Source organism: Carya illinoinensis, chromosome 15, assembly GCF_018687715.1.
Source record: "Carya illinoinensis cultivar Pawnee chromosome 15, C.illinoinensisPawnee_v1, whole genome shotgun sequence".
Lineage (NCBI taxonomy): Eukaryota > Viridiplantae > Streptophyta > Magnoliopsida > Fagales > Juglandaceae > Carya > Carya illinoinensis.
Window position 1 is genome coordinate 7,959,867 of NC_056766.1, and position 13,869 is coordinate 7,973,735.

A 13,869-nucleotide genomic window follows, 5' to 3' on the forward strand; every position below is an offset into this window, starting at 1 on the left:
ATGGAGTTTTAATAGTTGTGATTAGTTTTAAATTTTTCTAAATTGATATTTTAGTTGAGGATAAAATTTACATGAGGCATGTAAATTTTGGTGACTTTTAGAGTTAGTATGCAAAATCCTTAAGTTATGGGTAAAACGGTCATTTTCCTACATGTAGAGAGTAAAATAGAAATTTTACTCTTTAAGTTAGTATTTTCCATATTTCAAGTTATTAGTGATTTAGTGCTAACTTTTAGAATCACTAATTACAGTTCCTCGTGATCGCGCTTGAGATTTTATAAGAAACGTGGAGATCGAGGTAAGTTAGCTTTTAACTTACTAGCAGTCTACTGTGTATGTGTGCTAAGTAAAGGAACTACAGTGTATGTATGTGTGTTATAATATATGTCATTCCATGCTAAGTCATCACGTAATTGTTTGTTATACAGATTTATTCTGTCATCACGTAATATATGGGGGCCGAGGAAGATGGCTGAGATGCATGTGGCCAAGGAGCTGCTTGGCTGAGGAAGATGTCCAAGATGCGTGTTTTTTGTGAATGGCAATGCAACTCTGTGTAGCAGAGGAAGCACATCCGAGATGGATGTAAGTCTGAGCAACTCTATATGGTTGAGGAAGATTCGTGTCTTGGCAACTCACTGCATGTATTGGGTGGCTGAGATGGCTTCTCGTTCGCACATTGTTGGCAGTTGAGATGGCAATTGGTGGTTGGGAACTTGTAGCCACAAGATGGGGAGCGACTGGTGGGAAAGGTTCTACTGACACCTTCAGTTGATGGGGTCCATCATGCCGGCATGTCTAATGGTGGCAGCTGGCGGCCACAATAGGCCTTGGGCAGTTGATGGTACTGTGTGCATTGCTCTCATAGATGAGAGCCACTTGGGCAAAGACAGAAGGTGCCAATGATCCACATGGTCACTACCGACACCGTGGTCAGGTTTACCACAGGTGGGGGACGGTGTGGAATTTATCAACGAAAGCCTCATAGCGTGGTGTGATGGGGATTGGCCTCCACCATTTCTATTTGTCTGTCCAGAGAAGCGACTAGACAAAGATGGAGTTGTTAGTAATTGGTGACGGGTAGCAACCGCCATAGCAAGCCACCAAGGCACATGTATGATGTGCACACACTGTGCATGGCCTATACGTTCCTCAAATGTGCAATGGGCTTCGTGCACACCGCACTGTGCACTCCATGTGTGAAATGCTAGGTGAGTGTTTGTCACATGCATAATGTGTGCATTCAAGTGCATTGTGCTCCCAATGGTATGGGCGAGAAATGTCATCTTGCCTATTGTCTTTATAACCGTGCTATGGAAGTAATAAAATAATGGAAGAATCTTATTCGATCATTGGCGAATGACTTCGGAAGCCAGTAAATCTTCCTTCTTCAAGTTTCGACGTAAGAAATAAATCAATCCCACGGACAACACCAAATGTAAATGCTAAAAAATTTCACAACATGCAAAATAGGAGAAAGTATCATTCCCACTACACGATGGGGTTTCGGGCCTCAATATGTGTGGTTTGGAGCCCCCGGTGGCAATTCAATATGGTTGTACAACATTTCTACATACATCCATGACAGTGAATGGAAAATAAATATAGGAATAATAAAAGAGCACATAAATTTACGTAGTTCAACATAATGTATATGTTCACAAGTCGTTTGTAGGCCAAATTTACTATAATATGATTGTTTACAGTCTCTCATGATCTCTCATCCTCTTTGTACAAGGAAAGTTGGGGATCTATTTGCTGGAGCTCTTGTTGAATGGTTGAAGATGTTCCCTCTTTCTTGTCTTTTCTTATCCCTTTTTATCTTCGCTTTGGGAGTGGTGAGAGATTACAGCTTTATTCTACTCATTGCTTGCACGCTTGATTTGATTTCCTGTCTTTCTCATTTTTCTCTTCTTTTTTGTCACTTCATTCTTTTCCTTCTAACATATTATTTTCCCTTATCCCCTCGTTATCTTATCTTTATCTCTTCTTCCTCTCTCATTTTGTTGTCCTCTAGTGAGGGCCCTTTAATGGGCTAGGATTGGTTTATCTGGACCTGCAATATTTTATCCCATTTAGAAAAGTTCTTATTATTTATAATGTTTTAATTAAACTCTAATTATATCATTTATTAGTCCTTTTGGAATATAGGTTATATGACTTCGGCTTTTATTGGAGAACATTTGACCCAATGGCAACAATTCTATTTCCCACTTAGTGAAGTAAGGTTCTCTCTGCTAGGCCATTGGGGCATTACATTTGACCCATATGGCAACAACCCTGTTTCTCATTGGGAGAAGTAGGGCAAATCACCAACACTCTTTGCTGGCAAAGAAAACAAAGAGAAGGTAGAGATGACGAATGATGAGGTGAGTGGGGAAAGGAATTGGTCGATTACTCTAGTTATAACGAGATACTTGGATCTGTTAAAAAATCCTTTCAAAAAAGGTTACAAATATAAAATGAAATAGTTTTGAAGATCAAAATGACATGACAGATTTTTCTTAAAATGTGAAATCCAGTTATAGATAACAGATCGATATTAACCTGATACGTTCATTAAGTAACCGTACCCACATCCATATAAGGGCGAATACGAAATCCAATTACCTGCTCCAATAAATCTTGTTTTCGAAACTCAGAATCAACCCAGAAAAAGAACTGGCCTGGGTGAACAAACCTAGTCTAATCTTAACAAGTTCTATTGGTGGTGGCTTGGTATGTGTTGTGACAAATGGAGATCAATTCAAAATCGCTGATAAGTGAAAAGAAAAAATAAATTTAAAAATTTATACATGACACCAAGAACACCATAATAGATGCATTGGAAAGAGGGTTATAATAAATCAAATCTACAAAATATAATACAAAACTTATCTATTTAGAATTTATATGAATTATTCACTTGCAATGATCGGCGGAATCTAGCGAAAAGTTCGATAACTATTGATGCTGAAGTGAAATTCAAACTTGTGAAAGAAGGTTGAGGTTGGATGGACGTGGGCGACAATAAGCTTTCAATGGTTGAGCCTTGGTCAGGGTCAGACCAGTATCCTGTTCCCTCATTTCCACCATTTCCTCACCAATCTTCTTCCATTCAAAGCACTGTAGCAGTGAACCCAAAGCCAAGCCAACCATGCGCATGGCCAAGTTCTCCCCAGGACAGCCCCTCCTCCCCGACCCAAAAGGCAAGAATCTGAACTTCAACCCATCTTTTATCCCTTCACAACCTTCAAATCTCTCTGGCCTGAAACTCGTGGGGTCCTCCCAAATGTTAGGGTCACGATGTATGGCCCACATATTCACCAATATCGTAGTGCCCCGTTGGACATGAAAGCCACCCAGTTGGCAATCCTCCGAAGACTCGTGCGGTATAAGCAATGGGCCTGGCGGATACATTCGCAACGTTTCGTTTATAATGCAATGAAGATATGGGAGCTTAGGTAAATCGGATTCATCAATCAGGCGATCATGTCCCACAACAGTGTCGATTTCTGTCTGCACTTTCTTTTTAACATGAGTATTGTTGAGCAAAAGGGACATTGCCCATTCCATGGTTGACGATGTAGTGTCGGTTCCACCTGCTATTATGACCTGTTCATGAAAATTTTATAGGCCAATACATGATCATGTGGCGTATAACTGTATCAGGATTTGATATTTTTTTTTTTTTTTAATCCAAATGCATTTTATGATTGGAATGACATAGACAAACTAGTTGTAGTTTGGATCTATCTTAAATTGTAGATCAAAGTGTTTGGATGGTTAATAATATAATATAAACAATTAAGGAATGTTTGAGGAATGAGATATGAATAGTAATCAAATGGTTTGAGTTAAGATATTTTATTAGATTTTGAGAATAAAGAGTAAAAATGTTAAATTAAAATATTGTTGTAATATAATTTTTTTTTTTTTATACTTTGAAAAAATTATATATTTTGTTGTTTTATCTAAAAGTTTAAAAATGTTATAATGATTAAGTAATTCAGATTAAGTAATTAATTAGATGAAAAAGTTAAAAATTTAAAATTGAAAAATATTTATACTTAAATAATAGTTGAGAATAATTAAATTTTGAGATAAGATAAAATAAGATGATTTGTGTCCTTGAATAAGTCTTAAATCTACCTCTTTATATCAGCTCTGTGGGAACAAACAGTAAATTTATATGATATCTGAGTACCATTCTGAGTTCGAACCAGAAAAGTATGGCCACACGCGAGGGAACTTCGCTAATACTTACCAACATGATGCCTCTGATAATCTCATCCTTGTAGTATTCAGGTTGCGATTCTTGCAAGTCTAGCAAAACTTCAATCATCGTCTTGTTCTTCTTATTCTTCGTATAATTCTCTGCACCGCATGATCTCATTCTTCTATGTTCCTCTATCAAGCTCTGCATCAAACTATCTCTCTTTTGCTGCAATTTAATCAATCTCTTCACCACTCCATTTCCTGCCCACCTCAACATCGGCAAGAAATCTTCGATATTCGATACAGAACCCAATCGAAAGTTTTCGGCAACCATCTCCCGAAACTTGCTGGCTTCTTCTGCTTCCTCCACCCTGTCCCCACAATACCGCTTCCCAGCAATCATCCTCATGATTACATTAAGTGTCAGTTCAAAGAACGTCGATTTCATATCGACCGCCTGCTTCTGATCAGTACGTAAAAGCCGGGATATGAGCGAACGAACCTCATCAATGCGTATATGGGACAGCGTTTGGATACGCTGGGAGGAGAGAATTTCGAGGGACGAGATTCGGCGGAGATTTCGCCAGTGGTCGCCGTAGGAGGACCAAGTTAGGGTGGTGTAGTTGTAGCCGGCGTATTTTCCAATGAGCAGGCGTGGGCGGTTCGCAAAGATGATGTCGTTTCTGGTGAAGCATTCCTCTGCTGCGGACGGGGAAGAGACGATGAGGATGGGTCTATAGCCAAAGTTGAGAAGAACTACGGGACCGTAGCGGTTTGATATGGTGGTTAGAGTGCGGTGGAGAGGTTTCTTTAGAAGGTAGAGATGACCGATGACGGGGAGGGTGGGGAAAGGGCTCGGCGGAAAGTTTTGAATCTTTGAAAGGAAGTGCTTGAGGAGCACATAAAAGGTTGCAACAAAAAGCAGGAGGTAGAAGACAATCATGGCGGCTGGCCGAGGCGATGAAAGGTGATGCTGTAAAGGGATAAGGAACGATTGAATAAACGGTCGTGCTACTTATAACTATTTTTACCGTATTTTTTATACATTTTATTTTATGATGTGATTGATAAAAATAATTATTTTATATTAAAAAAATTACATTTTATTTTGAAGCTTATTGGAGTTTTGCTCAAGGATTTATGGCCGACTAAAGGACAAAACTTTATATTAACAAATAATTGATCATATATATTCCATATATTAGTTAAAAAATTAGATTTTAATAAAAATTATATTAATTTAAATTTTAAATATAAAAACAATATAATTGGTAGATAAATTGATATGTGAATTCGTTTGTATGTAATAAAATTTATATATAAATAATAAATTAAAAACTTCATATAGTCACTTTTATATATTTTTTATATATTATTAAAATAATAAGTTACGTTAAAAAATAATTATTTTGATTAATTATATAAAAAAATATATAAAAAATACGTAAAAATAATTATATATAATAAAATTTATAAGGAATAAATATCTTTACTAACATGAAAGAAGTACTGTTTTTTCTTGAATAATAATTATTTTCCTATTTTGGTAATGGATGTACAAAATACTTGGGATACAGCAGTAAAAGTCCAATAAATGTGTGACCCATAGCAATAGAATAACATTAGCATGGAGGACCCTAAACGTTTTAACGAGGTAACATGGTTTCAGATTCCAATTTTCAGACTTTCCCAACTGCCGAAAAGTTTGTGCCCAACTGTATTACTGGTAGCAGAGGCCATGCTTTGGCTCTAGATTATTAGGGATGGTTTAAGCACCGTCTCCATCCATACAATGCATAGTTTAAAATTACGGTGAAAAAGTATAACTTATATTTTTAAGACTTATTATTTATAATTTAAATAATAAATTTTATTATTAAAAATTTATTTACTATTTAATAATTATGTATTTTTAAAGTTAATTATATTAATTTTTTTAAAATATACAGTTATCTGCATGAATTTTTTGATAAAAATTTCAATTTAGTACTTTTTTAAAAAGTAAATTTTTAACTTTTTTAAGTGATTAAATTACTTTTTATAAATTTACTAAATATTTCATTTTTTTAAAAAAACTTTTAAATAATTAAAAATACTTTTTAAACTTTGAAACTCAATCCCAAATAGACTCATAATCGGCATGTATGGAGATGCTTAATTGAGCCCTCCTTTAGTTATATAATTGAGATGAGTTTGTTGTTGATTTTTTAAAAAGTCAATTATACTTCCGGCCTTTTAGGCTTAGGGTGTTTTATTTGCGTGGGCTTTGTTGTCCTGGAGTTAATTTTAAACTTGGACTGGGTTAATTTTAATTTGGAATTAGATTCTATTATATTTCAGAAACTATCATAATAATTAAGTGGGTTGAATTCACGTAGGCTTACTGTTTAAAGTGGGCTGGTTGTATTTTTTGCAAAAACTGTTTTTAGTGTTTAGTGAACAATTTTTTTCAATTGGGCCTTGGGCATTTCTTAAAACAAAGTATACTTTTAGCCTATTATTTTAGTTAATATTTTAATTGAACTTTAATTAGATTTTTACAAAATTATTAAGATATATGTTTACGCAAAATAATATGATATGAGTTTTAAATATTATTATTTTATCATATATTTGTATAATTAAATATTTATTAAATTATTTTTTTGGTATTATTTTAAGTACTTAGAATGTTACGGCACATTTTTCTAGAAAAATTAGTAACGATTAGTGTCTCGTATAAGTTATGAGCTACGACGTGAGATTGTGGAAGTAACACTAAAAGGTAATTAGTATGATTATGTAATTGCACGCGTACTATAAATGTTCTAATAGTATATGATAATATGATGTTTGTCTACTCTACACTCCGAGCTAAGTCAAGGTTAAATTCCTTTCACATTTTTTATGAATTATGATATTATGCTTGTATGAATGAATTTGTTGTTTGATGGAGTGAATGATTCTAAAATCACATGGAAGTTATGAAATATTCATGTAGTAACTTAAGTTAAGTATACCATGTAATAAAATAGCCAAATTATGTATGTCATGTTCATGTAGTACCTAGATCATGTATGCCCTGCTCATGTAGTGATTAAATCGTAGATGCTATGTAAAGTCATGAAGTATTTAGATCAAGTATGTTACAGAAAGTTCATATAGAACTCAGATCATGTATGCCTAGAATGTTTATGTTTAGATTATATTATGCCATGTACAAGAATATGACATGTTTTGCTATGCCATGTACAAGGTTATGCCATGTTATGCTATGTCATGCCAAAAAAGTTCATGATATTAAATAAGTTTTCATGCATTAAGAAAGATAAGATGTTTAAGGGTGACACGGACCTAAAACGTGTTCACCAAAAGCTATGTTAAGACGGTGCAACGAACATAAGTGTGATTCACCATATGTTAAATGAAACACGGACTTAAACGTGTTTCATCCCAAGCTATGTTAAGGATGATATGGATCTAAACGTATTCATCACAAGATATGTTAAGGATGACACGAATCTAAGGGTGTTCATCACAAGTTATGTTAAAGGTGACACGGATCTAAGCGTGTTCACCACAAGTTATGTTATGTAGTACCACGAGCTCAAGTGTAATTCATCTTATGTTAAGTGAAACACAGACTCAAACATGTTTCACTCCATGTTATAACAAGTCCTGGGGGTGCCACAAACTTAAGCGTGATTCACCATGTAATAAGTAAAAAACAAGATAAACAAGTAATTTATGCATTCATGTTATATGTTGATATGATTATGTATGTTTTGCTTATGTTGATGATGAATAGGCATGTTATTAGAATATGTGAATGATATATGTCTGTTTAAAGAGTCCTTCAAAAATTAAGTCTAACCTAAGCTAAATTTTATGGTATGATGTGTTATTTATTGAGTATTCGACTTAGACCTGCACATTAGCTCACCCAAGCTCTTTTTAACCTGACTATGCCCGTAGCTCAAGGCCAGCAAAAACAAACCGATCCGATCCGACACATTCGGATTGGATAAACTTTCAGGTTTCCTCTCTCTTCTTCTTCTTCTTCTTCTTCCTCTTCTTTTAAATAAGAAAACTAAACAGTCACATTTATAGTTTCATCACCAAAGCATCATACAAAGAAAAATGTTCAATTAAGGTTTTAGCTTGGACCCAAACAACACACCTTCCCAAATACACAGGGGGCTGAGAAATGGCATCATTTGATTCCTTCAGCACCAATGGTGACGAGCACCTCTCGCCTGCTACACGCCCCTTCGACGGGCTATGATTCCTCTGACCCCTACGCACGGGACCCATTGCCCCCAACTGCTCCATCAAATGACCTCACCGTCGGCCACCACTACGGCTACAATGACGACGTTTATGGGATCCCCATGCAGGCCAACTTGGACTTCGCGTCTCCCTTCGAGTCCACTGCGAATGTGGATGATGATGAAGATGGTGGGGTTTTTGTTCTGGATGGCCCCGTTCTGCCACTGCCTGACAAGATGCACGTATGGTTATTACTTAAACCAAGCCGTCAATGAGAGAGAGAGAGAGAGAGGATAGGGTTTTTTTCAGAAAAAGTTACATGGGTTAAACCGAGTATGTAGGGCTATTGCCTGATGTTTTTAGCTTGATGGCCCACTTCTCATTTTAACCTGATTTTATCGGGTGAGTTGGATTGAATCGATTGGGTGAATCGGGTTATGCTTTTTTCTACATAGGTCTAATCATCATTACAACTTTTTTAAATTTTCAAACAAAACATAATAAAAAATTCAACTTTTTCAAATCTCAAAACAATAATAATATTAAAAAATAATATTTTAAACTTTCATCTAAAACTAAAAATTCTCATCTCACTCCTCAAATATTTTTTTTATATATTTTTTAGGTAAAAATACTAATGATATATTAATGATAAAGTTGGCAATCAGTCATTACAAGATCAGAAATACAAGAGATAACATGATCAATATCAATCTTTTCATCATTCAACAACACTACTTCCCTTGCTAGTCCATGTGCCACACGGTTTGCATCCCTTTTGACATGTTTTAGGCTCCAATTATGACCATGCATCAACTATGATATATCTACAAGAATAGGATTGTAGCTATCCAATCTTGTCTGGTTGCATACAACCAAGACAATATTTGAAGAATCACCTTCAAAAATACACAGGAGTTCTACATAACTTAACAGCTTCTAAAAGTCCCCTAGTTTCAGCCAGATTAGGATAAGAACAAAAAAACATAGGCTTCATCAGAGTCAATAACACATCCCCTTCCCAATCTCGAAGCACAATGCCAGTGCCAATCCTATTAACATGTTTGCGGGCAGCAATATCCAGATTAATCTTAATATGACCATGTGGTGGAAACTCCCACTTGACTGTAGCATTTGGAGCAGTAGATGTCTGTTGACTAATAGCCTCCATAGCTTGCTGGTATGCATCACAATCAGTAACAGCATGCTGAAATAAAACTGAGGGATGAGTGAACTTCTGTTCAAAAATTAGTGAATTTTTTCTATGCCATAAAGCTATGGCCACATGACCAAAATAAGCTAGGTCCCTTCCTGGCAACCTACCCACCAACTATTTAAATACTTGAGCAAAATCAAGGTTGGTGATTGCCATCTTCTGCAAAGTCTTATTTCCCATCAGCCAAACATCCATAGCAGCATGACAAGACCATAAAATATGCCCAGTTGATTCATCTTCCCTCAAACATATAGGACATAAAAGCATCACCAGTGATACTTCTCTTGTAAAGATTCAATTTGGTAGGGAGAGGTTTTGAACATGCTCTCCACAGAAAGTTCTTCACAACACTCGCAATATTTAAGGCCCACAGTTCCTTCCAACAACTATTATACTCAGTTCTGTGAAAGGACTCACCAGGGGAACTGCAGAGTTTCTCCATATACAAGTGATAGGCACTTTTGACAGTAAAAATACCATCATGAGACCCTTTTCATACCAACTTATTAGGGTTCCCCAACATACTAACTAGTATATGAAATATTGCAGCAAAATCAGCTTTAGTGAACACTAATTGTACCAACTGGACATTCCACCAAGTAGTTTGTTTATCTATTAGTTCCTCTACCAAAGCATTAGGAAACAAACTTTGCATTCGGGATTGAATCATGCACAAACTTTCCCTTGGAAGCCATCTGTCCTACCAGATTTTAATCTATCTACGATTGCCTGCCCTCCAAATTAAAGCATCCTTAAGTAGCATTATAGCCTGCCATACACTTCTCCACACAAATGATGGTCTAAAGCCCAAATTAGCCTTATAGCCTCCCCAAACTTGTTAGTTCGTCTATGGTGTTATGATTTTTTAGTATTATATATGGATTTATGGTGTTATAGCTTAAGTCTTGTGTGGTCCATTCATACCTAATTAATGACAAAGTGGTGCTGCACTCTCAGCACCCACCAAGGATGTAACTCATGGGGTTCGATAAAGTTATTTGGTCTTTATTTTTTTATTTTTTTTTATATTCTTACAAGTTTTTTATTTTGAAAAAGTCATAATATCATTCCAAAACACTTCGTTAATCTATAAGTAATAGAAAAATTGTTGAAACCCATGTCAGGACAAGTAGCATTATTATTAATGACATTATAATTGCACCCTGATTGTATTCAATCTATTGCCCTATAACAATTATCGTACTTTATAGCAACGAACGCCTTCTCTCAATATTCCATTTTAGAAGGAAAGAATCTGTCACTCTGCCTTCTCTTTAGAACCAATCCAAAAAAAAAAATATGTCAAAGGTGGGTGGAGCTCCTTCCTCCCTCCCCCCATCTGGCGAGACCAGATTTTGTGTAGCTTTTATTTTATAGTCTTTTGTTTTGTTTGTTTTTCCTTTCAATGCATGGAGAAATGCCAATCTACTGTTTTTTAGAGCCCAAAGACTACCACACGCCCCACAATAGGATTCCTAAGCTGCCGATTCTTCAGATGGTTGAAGAAGTTCGTCCAACGGAGCGGCACGTGAACCACATATGCGAGTAAAAGTGCATGGGTGACATCCACGCTCCACCACATTAGAAGCTTCTGATGCCACCACGCGCGACGTTTCTAGGGCTAGGGACATCGATTTCTTCAAACTGTCTGGACGCACACTCCTAGCGTGGTGTGTGTCCCTCACGCCACCACAGTCTCCTTATTTAACGTTTTTGTTTTCCTTTAAGATTGAAAAGGCAGATTTACAATTTTTCTAAGCTATAATTCATTATTTTCCCATTTATCCTTATATTTTTGTTATATCCTTTTGATTTAGGCAAAAAAAAAAAAAAGAAATGTCTCTTGGACAGTTTGTCTATAGAGTGTATGCCCTCTACTCTTCTAGGGTGTGAATTTGAGATATCTGTTTTAGACAAAGTGCTATCACTCAGACAATTTGTCTGTAGAGAGTTATAGCAATTGTTAAGACCATGTCAGTCACAAAAAAATTTGTATACTGGGGAGCTTGAAATGTAGTAATTGACTTGTAATCAAAGAATTTCCCTATATATCTCAGATCATAGATATAATGTCCCGTTCATTAAAGAATGAAGAATGTTTTCCTAAAAAATAATAAATAAATAAATAAATCTATTGCCTTATAAGTTAGAACTTATAATTTAAAGGCTTGGATTTTGCAAGATTAATTATTAAATATTTTAGCAAGGGATACAAATACATGATATTTCTATTCTATAAAATATGCTATACCATTTAAAATTAATGTTTATTTAAATAATTTAAATTACCTAACATATTATGACAAGATGAAAACATCATATCAACCAGATAGATATATTTAGGTATACTTAATTATTTTCTATTTTATAAAGTCTTTCTGGCTGGTTGCTTTTAACTGTTCAATGAGTGCATGCGGGTAATCATGATCGCCATGATCTTCATTTTTCATAAAGATTTAGAAACTTAGAACATGATCAGGCCTGACATATTTGTTTACCTGTTTAGTTAATTTGTGCTTTGAAGTTTGGTGACTCTTCATGTACATTAGGATGAACAATTGAATTGGATAGTTCGGCTCGAAAAGTTCAAGTTTCTTTAATGGAATGTTCAAACTCATACTACAAGAAAAATAGATTTGCGACTAAAATTTTGTAACCAAAATGATTATTTCTAATAAAAACATATATATTTTCATATAAAACAGTCATTTTGGTTGTAAAATTATAATCGTAAAAACTCATTTTTCTTGTAGTATATATAAATGGAAAATCTGATTTTTATGGACTTGGCTGCTGCCTAGTAAGAACTAATTAAAATTCTCTGTGTTCTAGTTTCTGATTTAAATATTGTTTTTGTGATAAGAATTTGCCTATTTTAATATTAAAAATAGTAAATATTCGATTCTTTTCACAACCATTTTTTAGATGAAGAATAATTTTATAAAATAACTTATAAAATATAATTATTTATAAAAATATCCTCATTTTAAAAATTGTTTATGAAAAGAGTTATAAAACTAGTTGTGTTTATAACATTACTCAAGGTTTTACTGCTAAAATCAGTCATCCAAGTGGCAGCAGCAGAACTAGACATACATGTAACGTTTTAAATTTCTTAGCAAATATGGTTAGGGGAAAAAATTAATAAAATTTGTTCTACTAGAACGGAATATTTAGGTATTGGTGTGTCTTGGTATACCATTATGAGATTAACTATATGTATAAATTGATAACTAATAAAATAAGTACATGTATATGTATATGTGTATCATGCAGTATGTGTGCATATATATCTATATATAAGAAATTGAACATTTATAAAATGGATATAAGTTGAAAACATTAAACAAAAAAGGTAGAGATATTTGTATTAAAAGATATATAAAATTGAGTTAAGATAAGAAACAAAAAAAGAAAAAAAAAATAAGAGTTGAGAAATTATTAAAAATAATGTGACTTAAAAAAATGAGCATGATGAGACATATTTAAAATTACAAACGAATTGAATTATATAATGGCTTTTAAGATTTTAAAATTACATGAATCCCATCTATATTTAAAATTTACAAAAATACCATACAAACTCAAAAAATTACGAAGTTACCATTAAAACAGTCTGAAATGGAAGATGGTCCAAAATGCAAATTCTTGTGAGAATAGGCTGTAATAGACCAAAATTTAGAACTAAATGAAATGAGATATGTAATGTACTAGATACTACATCCGAATGAAAAACTCCAGCCATTCCGACAAAAATCATGAGAACATAACTTAAAACTCATGTGTTCAAACCACTAAAGCAGTGCCATTATCATTAATTATCATCATTTTCCTTTAAAATTATTTATTTTAAATTTGTTTGGGGCGGCACAATAGTGTCAATAAAACGATGTATTGGAGAGCCTTACATATATATATATATATATATATATAAATACAAGGTGCATGATCGATATATACAAGGTACAAATCAAAACATAAGAGGATGATTTGTATTGAAGGAGTGCTGCTGTCGAGAGTTGCCATATGTGGACTTCTTGTGGCCATGTGAAGTCATGATTTAGCCTTTGCAGTCATGGGCTTCCATTTATGTGTAGCACTATTGTTGAGAAGTGCCCTTATGTGAGGATAACTGTTTGACGTATGGGCATCCTTGCCATGGTCGTGTAGCATGATAAATTTCCAAACCCAAAACACAAAAAAACAAC

General features: G+C 34.5%; 1 protein-coding gene across 1 annotated transcript; it reads right to left on the bottom strand.

Moving 5' to 3' along the window:
* Positions 1 to 2,756: 2,756 nt before the first annotated feature.
* Positions 2,757 to 5,201, bottom strand: LOC122295644 (cytochrome P450 81Q32-like). Its single transcript, XM_043104734.1, has 2 exons — positions 4,247 to 5,201; positions 2,757 to 3,594 (listed from the first exon to the last, which is right to left on the bottom strand). The coding sequence occupies exons 1-2, from the start codon at positions 5,138 to 5,140 to the stop codon at positions 2,965 to 2,967; spliced, it is 1,524 nt and encodes a 507-aa protein (XP_042960668.1). The 5' UTR covers positions 5,141 to 5,201; the 3' UTR covers positions 2,757 to 2,964.
* Between the last annotated feature and the right edge of the window lie 8,668 nt (positions 5,202 to 13,869).

Bases quoted from the DNA above. Each gene is read 5' to 3' on its own strand.
- LOC122295644 (XM_043104734.1), bottom strand. From the start codon at position 5,140: ATGATTGTCTTCTACCTCCTGCTTTTTGTTGCAACCTTTTATGTGCTC. The intron at 3,595-4,246 runs GTAAGTATTAGC...TTTCATGAACAG, and splicing joins TTATCAGAGGCATCATGTTG to GTCATAATAGCAGGTGGAAC.